Genomic DNA, 9544 nt, shown 5'->3' with positions numbered 1-9544 from the left:
TCTCGGCCTCCCAAAGTGCTGGGATTACAGGCTTGAGCCACCGCGCCCGGCCCTTTTTTCTTTCTTTTTAAAGACAGGATCTCACCCTGTTGCCCAAGCTGGAGTACAGTGGTATGATTACAACTCACCGAACCTCTGATCTCCCGGGCTCAAGTGAGCCTCCCTCATTACCCTCCCAAGTAGCTGGAACCACAGGCATATGCCACCATGCCCAGCTAATTTTATAGTGACAGAGTCTCACTATGTTGCCCAAGCTGGTCTCGAACTCCTGGGCTCAGGCAGTCCTCCCACCTCAGTCTCCCAAAGTGTTTGGGATTACAGGCATGAGCCACTGCACCTGGCCCCATGGCTCTTTCTTTGTCTTCTGATGTAGAGAGTGTCATTTTCTAACTTGTGTTCTAACTATTTAATTTTCATCTTCCCTCCTGGACTGTCAGCTGCTGCTGCTGCTTTTTTTTTTTTCTTTGTGATGGAATCTCGCTCTGTTGCCCAGGCTGGAATGCAGTGGTGCGATCTAGGCTCAGTGCAGCCTCTGTCTCCTGGGTTCAAGCGATTTTCCTGCCTCAACCTCCCAAATAGCTGGGATTACAGGCACACGCCACCACACCCAGCCAAATTTTTGTGTTTTTAGTAGAGACAGGGTTTCGCCATGTTGGCCAGTTTGGTCTCAAACTCCTGACTTCAGGTGATACACCTGCCTCAACCTCCCAAAGTGCTGGGATCACAGTCATGAGCCACCACACCTGACCAGCTGTCAGCTTCTTGAAGTCAAGATTCATATATGATACATCTCTGTGTTCGTGCTATGATCTTATACATACTAGCAGCTTAATAAATGTGTTTTAAATTGAGTAAATTAATAAATTACAATACTAGTGGTTTATGATGCCCTGTGAATTTTATTTTACTTCACATTTTTATCTGTTTTAATTACAGTGTTTAACTTTTTATTTGAAATTAAAATAATAAAAGAAAATAAATAAAATAGTGAAGAATAGTACAAAGAAATTCCATATATCCTTCACCCAGATTCAGATTCACTAATTGTTAACATTTTGCCACATTTGGTTTATCATTAATTTCTCTATATATATGTACACACACACACACACACACACACATTTTTTGGAAATGTTTGAGTGCAGATGTAATGCCCCGTTACTCTAAATACCATAGGATGTATTTCCTGAAAACAAGGACATTCTCTTACATTACCACAGTATAAATTTCAAAACCAGCACATTGATACAGTACTGTCATCTAATCTACAGCATATATTCAAATTTCCCCTGTTGTCTGGTAACATCCTTCATGGCAATTCCTCCTCCTGGCTCTGGTCCTCTCCCCATCACACATTGCATTAGTTGTCATGTCTTTTAGTCTCATTTTATTTGGAGTAGTTCCTTAGCCTTTGTTTCATGATCTTGATAGTTTTGAAGAATGTAAACCAGATATTTTATAGATTGTCCCTCAAATTGAGTTTTCAATTTATGCATTGAAATGCATAAATTGCATTTTATGGTTAGATTCAGTTTATGCATTTTTGGCAAGAATACTGAATAAGTGTGTTCTCATTGCATCACATCAGAGGCCTATAAATTCAGTTTGTCCCATTATTGGTGACAGCTCCCCTCATCAATTGTTTAGTTACCCCGAAGTATAGTTCATATAGGAATAGCTGCATAAATGCTGCCTCTTCCCCTTTATCATTTTTAGAATAATGAGTCTTGCATAAATTTATACTGAAGTAAATCGGTATAGAGTGATTCTATACCTGTTGCTTTGCGGTCTAGAATAAGAGTAGGAGAAAGGTGTTTTGTTTTGTTTCGCTTTGTTTTTTTTTTGAGACAAAGTCTTGCTCTCTCACCCAGGCTGAAGTGCAGTGGCACAATCTCAGCTTACTGCAACCTCTGCCTCCCAGGTTCAAGGGATTCTCCTGCCTCAGCCTCCCGAGTAGCTGGGACTACAGGCGCATGCCACCAGGCCTAGCTAATTTTTTGTGTTTTTAGTAAAGATGGGGTTTTACTATGTTAGCCAGGATGGTTTCGATCTTCTGACCTCACGATTCACCTGCCTCGGCCTCCCAAAGTGCTGGGATTACAGGCGTGAGCCACCGCGCCCGGCCTGTTTTGTTTTTTTAAGGAGATTGGGGCCAGGTGCAGTGGCTCACGCCTATAGTCTCCGTACTTTGGGAGACCTAGGTGAGCAGATCACTTAAGCTCAGGAATTCAAGACCAGCTTGGGCAATATGGCGAAACCCTATCTCTACAAAAAAAAAAAATAGAGACGAGGGAGGAGAGGGATGGGAGTGTGGGAGCTGAGGTGGGAGGATCACCTGAGCCCAGGAAGTCAAGGCTGTAGTGAGACATGATCGTGCCACTGCACTCCAGCCTGGGTGACAGAGTAAGACCTGTCTCAAAAAAAAAAACAAAAAACAACAAAAAAAATTGACCTAGATGACCTTTAAGGTCCCTTTTAACTATAATAAGTTATGATTTTTCTCATGAGAAATATTTATCTCAGTGGTAAATAAGTAGATAAAAATTAGTTCATATGTTCCAATGTTCTCTGGAAAGTAGATGTCTTCATTCCAGCATACTGTCTTTACCACAGGATTTGCAATAATTTTGTAGGTTGTCTCAGAAGCTCTGGGTCTTGGAGGGTAGCTCATGTCTAGGATGCTGAAAACTGCATATTGTGATCCCATTTTTGTACAACAAGCAATGTGAAGAAACATCCAACCCTGGTGTGTGTATGTGTGTGTGTGTGTGTATGTAAAATCCGTGTAAGATTATGTGGGTATAGAGAAGAATATGGAAGAAACCACACTAGATCATTATTGTAGATTTCCTGGGTCAGTGGCAGGACAGCAGGAAGTTTAGATACCGAGTTGGGAAAAAGTAGAGTGCAGAAGAGAGATATTCTTAAGTAAAACAACACATATGAGATCTCATTTGTGTAAAATGGTATTTTTGTGTATTCATGAAAAAATTAATGGAAGTACCACTGGCAGCCCTTTCCCAGGTGACCAAAATAAAAAATCCTACTTATTTCGGTCCTTTTTCTTTAGAGAAGGATGTGGGAGGCTTGTCCCTAAGTCTCTGATGTTAGAAACAAGATTTGGGGCTGCTGGGCACAGTGGCTCATGCCTGTAATCCCAACACTTTGGGAAGCCGAGGCAGGGGAGTCACCTGAGGTCAGGAGTTTTGAGACCAGTCTGGCCAAACATGGCAAACCCCATCTCTACTAAAAAAAAAAAAAAAAAAAAATTAAGCGTGGGTGTGGTGGCGTGCACCTGTGATCCCAGCTACTCATGGAGGCTAAGGCAGGAGAATCAGTTGAACCTGGGAGGTGATAGGTGCAAGTGACCGAGACACGCCACTGCACTATCAGCCTGGGCAACAGAGTGAGACTCCATGCTCAAAAAGAAAAAAAAACCAAACAAACAGGATTTGGGCCCTCATCCTAGATGTTGAATTTACTGTACAGTTCCATTCACTCTCTTATCTTAGAATGTGCTTAAATGTTTTGTCTTTTACTTTTTTTTCCTTCCAGTTGGAAATCTACATTTCTGAAGGAACCCATTCAACAGAAGAAGACAGTAAGTGAATGTTAAAACATAATTGAAAAATAATTGAAAAACAATTTCAGATAGATTTGGATCCAATATCTTGATATTGGATCTTCTGCCAGCCAAGTATCTACTGGGTTACTTTTAAAAAGGTACACAATAGTATTAGCTCTTACCTTCCTAGGTGAAGAAACCTAGGCATTTCAAAGAACTAATGTTGAAGTGGACTCTTGAGTGTGCCTGGAGGCCCTTGAGCCCATGAATGTTGAGATTGGTTTGGGCCAGTGGCTAACACTCTGATAAAGAATATCAAGCGCTAGGGACCATGACTTACGAGCTCTAAGTAGGCTTCTTTATTCTTTGGGGCAGGATAGAGAGCTGTGTAGCTTGAAATTGAAAGTCTAGCAAGTAGAACTTTAGTGAATCTTGGGGTAGGTGTTTTTTTTTTTTTCTGTCTCTTGGGTTAAGTATATTAGAAGGAGTGGGTTTATAATAGAGGACCTCTGGGCCTACAGAGAGAAATCAATCAGTAGTACTTAAAAATAGCAGAAGTGGGGTTTGTGAAAACAAAAGGAACAAAATGTTCTGTATGAGCCATGGTGTTACATTAAAATACAGAATTTTAATGGTTTTTAATCTACTGATACGTGCAAATATGAAAATATCATTTAAAAGGCATGTTATACTAAGTTTCATCACTAAGTAAATTGAGAAAGGTGGGAAGAAATAGCAGTAGGAATGGAAGAAAAGAGATAATAGAGGAAGGGCAACAGTGAGATAGAATACCCAGAAGACTCAGAAGGCATACAACAGGCTGGAGAGAGACACAAAATCTCCTACATAAAAAGAGAGGCTATAGAGAGGGAAGCCTGCTGCTCCCAGAGGAACAGCCCATCCAGGAAACTTTTTAGGTACTGTCTGAAAACTACTAAAAACCATGTCTATCCATAGTTTGTAGACATGTAGATTATTATCTCTTTGATGATTCATTTCTTTAAACCCCCATGAGCTGAGGGCTTCTACCTCTAATTTAGAAAATAAGAATTGGCACAAGTATACATATGTAACAAACCTGCACGTTATGCCACATGTACCTCAACTTAAAGTATAATCAAAAAATAAAATAAAAATAGAAATTAAAAAATAAAAAATAAAAAAAAAAAAAAAAAAAGAATTTAGGTACCATAAATCCGCTCAGGTTATCCTTTTGAAATTCCTTGAATGATGGGATTTTACAACAGCAATAGTATTAAGTCTTATGATTCTTGTTTTTCATTTAGTAAATATTTACTAAGTGCCTTCTATGTGTGGGTACAGTTCAGCCTTTGAGATGCATTCCTGCTTTTGTGGAGCCTACATTGTAGTAGGAAGAAACTAAATTGAAAATATTTTCACAGGAATATGTGTATGTTTGTGTGTATTCTACATGAGACATTTTAGCAGCATCCCAGAAAACTCAATCCACATTAAGAATATAGTCATCTCTCTTTTGAACTCTTCTATTAAGAGTGCTGTTAGCTAATTACAGAAAACATAATGGGCCAATACCTTTATTATATGAAGGTCCATTCAAACTAATTTTAAAAAAAGATCTAGTAGATTAATAGAAAGAGACATGAACAGGAAATTCATGCAAGAAGAATTAATATATGCACATGGAAAATGTTCTATTTTCCTATTAGTTAAGGAAATGCAAATTATAACAATAACATTGAGCCATTTTCCACGTCCTGTTTTATGTATGTATATGTGTGTATTTGTTTTTATTAAATAATACCAGCTATTGCCTGGGCATGGTGGTTCACACCTGTAACCCTAGCACTTTGGGAGGCCAAGGTGAGAGAATGCCTTGAGGCCAGAATTTGAGGCCAGGATTTCAAGAGTAGCCTGGGCAACATAGTGAGACCCTGTCTCTACAAAAAAATTTGAAAATTAGCTAGGTGTGGTGGCTCATGCCTGTGGGAGGCTGAGGCAGGAGGATCTCTTGAGCCCAGGAGTTGGAGGTTACAGTGAGCTATGATTCCTCCACTGCACTCAAGCCTGGATGACAGAGCAGGACCCTGTCTCAAAGGATAATAATAATAATGATAATACCACCAGGTATTGCTGCCAAAGTGATAGCTCATGTATTGGTGTTGACAATATAAATTGGTGAGTAATTTTGGGAAGTAAATCATTGATATGAATCACACCATAAAAATATTCATACTCTTAAAAAAATCCCATTTTTGAGAATATTTCCAAAAAGAAGGCTATATGTTTAAAGGTATTCATTGTAGCATTGTGTTCATAATTACTTTAGAACACTTAAAACTTTTACCATGTTAAATAACCCTGTAGTTTAAAATACAGGCTTGGCCGGGCGCGGTGGCTCAAGCCTGTAATCCCAGCACTTTGGGAGGCCGAGACGGGTGGATCACGAGGTCAGGAGATCGAGACCATCCTGGCTAACATGGTGAAACCCCGTCTCTACTAAAATACAAAAAACTAGCCGGGCGAGGTGGCGGGCGCCTGTAGTCCCAGCTACTTCGGAGGCTGAGGCAGGAGAATGGCGTAAACCCAGGAGGCGGAGCTTGCAGTGAGCTGAGGTCCGGCCACTGCACTCCAGCCTGGGTGACAGAGCGAGACTCCGTCTCAAAAAAAAAATAAATAAATAAAATAAAATACAGGCTTAAGGGAGGAAAAATAGCAATTTTCAAAATTGTATTTACTCTGAATATAACTGTATAAAAATATGTATATGGACAAAGACTAGAAAGAAAAAAATAGATGTGGTAAGTAGTAGAATTCTAGTAGATATTTTTCTCTTAAGTCTGCCTTCTAGATGGGAAATTACATTATGAGTAATTAGCCAAAACAGCTTTAAGTTCTCAAGGAGTTCAAGTTTTGTTTCAGCAGACTAATAAAATACTGTCTGGTGCTGTATATTGACACAGTTCTTCTGCTAACTTTTGTCTGTGTATTTTTCAGTCAATAAGCAGATAAATGACAAAGAGCGAGTGGCAGCTGCAATGGAAAACCCCAACTTACGGGAAATTGTGGAACAGTGTGTCCTTGAACCTGACTGATAGCTGTTTTAAGAGCCATTGGCCCGTAATTGTTTGATATATTTGTTTAAACTCTTTGTATAATGTCAAAGACTCATGTTTAATACATAGGTGATTTGGTACCTCAGAGCATTTTTTTAAAGGATTCTTTCCAAGCCAGATTTAATTGTAAGGTAGTACCTAATTTGTTCAATGTATAACATTCTCAGGATTTGTAACACTTAAATGATCAGACAGAATAATATTTTCTAGTTATTATGTGTAAGATGAGTTGCTATTTTTCTGATGCTCATTCTGATACAACTACTTTTCATGTCAAATATCTACTGTGCGCAAATGTATTCAATTTAAATCATTACTCTGTAAAATAAACAGATGATTCTTGTAATGACTCACTGTTTTTATTGGATTGTAAATTCCAGTGTAAATGTCAACTCCTAAAAGATATCTTCAAAGCTTTATTTTTGCTGATTATTTTGTAGAATCAGAGATGTGAGAACCAAAAGGAACCCTTAAGATCGGGCCTACCTTCCTTCCAAGGAGAGTCCTGGACCCCTTCATAGATAAGGAACAAATGTGGAGAAGGCTAGATGGCATACACAGCTTTGAAGATCAAGAAGTCCACCAAAGAAGTTTTGATTAAACCAACCTAAATGTATGGTCTGCACTTTATTTGTACTTCATTTGGTTTGTTTTAGGGGTTAATGGTTATGTGACGTACAGTAGCCTCCAACATGGCGCCCATGATCCTCACTTCCTGGTATTCGTGCCCTTGTATAGTTTCCTTCCATATTGAATTAGAGCTGATGGGTGTGACTGATAAAGAATAACAGAAGTGACAGTGGGTGACTTCTGAGGCTAGATCATAAAAGGTATTGCTGTTTTCACCTTAGTCTCTTGGATTGCTCATTCTGTGGGAATCCAGCTACTATGTCACGAGAACTCAAGCCACCCTGTGGAGAATTCCACATGGAGTGCAACTGAAGCCTCCCAGCAACAACCAGCACCAGTTTGCAAACCATGTGAGTGAACTCCTGAGCCAGAACTGCCTAGCTCCCAAAGTCTGAACCCAGGCACTGTCGTGGGTGCCAAGGACACAAAGATAAATCAGCCATTGTCTGTCCTGGAGTTCATACTTATCAACCTGTACCTTCAGTTTCTCTCTGCTCTAGGCAGTGAGTGATTCAGGCTCAGTCTTATCTAGTGCCTGAGCTAGCCCTGGCCAAGTAGAAATAGAAGCCAGGCAGCAGGTCCAAAGACAAAACCATGCCTTAGGGGACTGTCTGGTGAGGACGCTACTGACATGCAACTCGAAGTGGATCATTGCTACAGGAGTCACCTGAGCTGCTGGCCCTGCTGCTCCTGGAAGCTAGATGTGACTTCTGTTGTCTCTGCTACTGCCAGAATGATTTCTCATTTTTGTGTGACTCACTCCAGCTTCCTAGTCCTAGTTGAGATCTCTAGTCGGTTGATCTCAAGTCACATGTCCGTGTCCTGGCTGCCAAGGAGGTAGGAGAAAAGAAAATCTGACCTTTGGTGTGGAGAGGTGGACTCTGTCCCCCCAGAAAGACTCACATGGTGGGAATTCTATAGTGGAGTGACAGGGATCAAAAAACTAACGTCTATTGCATTAATAGTCCATCTTTGGCAAGGGTTAGGAAATGTTTTTGGAAAAGGGCCATATAGGCAATATTTTAGACTTTTTAAGCCATATGCTCTGTTGTAACTATTCAACTCTGCCCTTGTAGCACAAAAGCAGCCGATAGTCTGTGAACAAATAAGCGTGAATGCACTCCAAGAAAACTTATGGACACAAATTTGAATTTCATATAATTCTCATGTGCCATGAATTACTATTTTCCTTTTGATTTTTTCAACTGTTTAAAAATATAAAAACCATATTAGCTTGTGAGTTATACAAAATTCCAACATTGGGCTGGATTTGGCCTGTGTGCCATTAGCAAACTCCTGATTTACAAGAATGATTATCCTTTCTGGAAAGTCAGACCAATTTGAAAATCACATAAAAGATGTGGAATGGGCCCTCTCCATAGGGGGAAAAAGGCACTCACATGAAACTCTGCATGTGACTCCAGGACATTCACAGACTGCTAAGGAGCCAGTGGATCCGGGTTAATAACTCTGCTTTACAAGTAATGCTAGCTGGTCACTGGGCTTCCCCCTCCTTTAATAACCGCTCAGAGCCCTGGGAGTTCACAGCTTTGGCTGGGAGTGTAGGAGCAGAAAGGTGTGATACCTTTCCTCACCCATCATAAAGGTCATGACCAACACCCCCATGACAAAAGACAGGATAACAAGAGAAAAGCACAACAAATGTAGTCAATCCAAGTTTTATGTGACACAGCAGGCTTCAGATAGGAAGAATCCAAAGACCCGGGGAAAACTGTCTTGTTTTTCTGCTTACGTTTGATGAAGAGTGGACAATTGTGTAGAAATGTGATTGGACAAAAAGAGTGCGATCTAATGGTAATGGACTAAGTGGGGAAACCCAGCAAGGCCTGTCTTCAGATTCTTCTTGGCCTTTCTGTGTAGCATTCCTCCCTCCTGGGTATAGAGCAGTCTTGTGACCGACGCATTGTTAGATAAGGTAGGTCAGAGAATTTCTTTATGGCCAGCTCATGCACAGAAAGGCGGGGGAAATTTAGAGTAATATTTCTAGGTTTTATGATTTGCTTTTGTTGTTGTTGTCATTGTTTTTGTTTTTGAGACGGTCTTGCTCTGTTGCCCAGGCTGGAGTGCAGTGGCACAATCACGGCTCACTGCAGCCCCAACCTCTCAGGCTCAAGTGATCCTCCCACCCCAACTTCCCAAGTAGCTGGGATCACAGGTGCATGCCACCATGCCCAGCTAATTTTTTTTTTTTTGTATTTTTTTGTAGAGATGGGATTTTCCCATGTTTCCCAGA

The 9544-nt window shown here is 40.4% G+C and overlaps 1 protein-coding gene across 5 annotated transcripts in view; it reads left to right on the top strand.

The window, feature by feature from the left end:
- The window catches only part of CIAO2A (cytosolic iron-sulfur assembly component 2A), a 22905-nt gene extending 15629 nt beyond the window's left edge, over nucleotides 1–7276 (top strand). For 2 of the 5 annotated variants that reach the window (XM_017884983.1, XM_017884981.1), the window contains 2 exons: nucleotides 3556–3601; nucleotides 7101–7266. In XM_017884983.1, coding sequence (XP_017740472.1) covers nucleotides 3556–3575 — 20 coding nt within the window. In that variant the 3' untranslated portion in view covers nucleotides 3576–3601; nucleotides 7101–7266. Of the gene's footprint in view, nucleotides 1–3555; nucleotides 3602–6541; nucleotides 7003–7100 lie in introns of those variants that run through there. The other 3 variants (XM_017884982.1, XM_017884979.1, XM_017884980.1) reach the window with 2 other exon arrangements.
- The last annotated feature ends 2268 nt before the right edge of the window (nucleotides 7277–9544 follow it).

Source organism: Rhinopithecus bieti, unplaced genomic scaffold (genome assembly GCF_001698545.2).
Source record: "Rhinopithecus bieti isolate Rb0 unplaced genomic scaffold, ASM169854v2 scaffold_13262, whole genome shotgun sequence".
In the NCBI taxonomy this organism is placed as follows: domain Eukaryota; kingdom Metazoa; phylum Chordata; class Mammalia; order Primates; family Cercopithecidae; genus Rhinopithecus; species Rhinopithecus bieti.
This window is presented reverse-complemented; position numbering and strand designations above follow the sequence as displayed.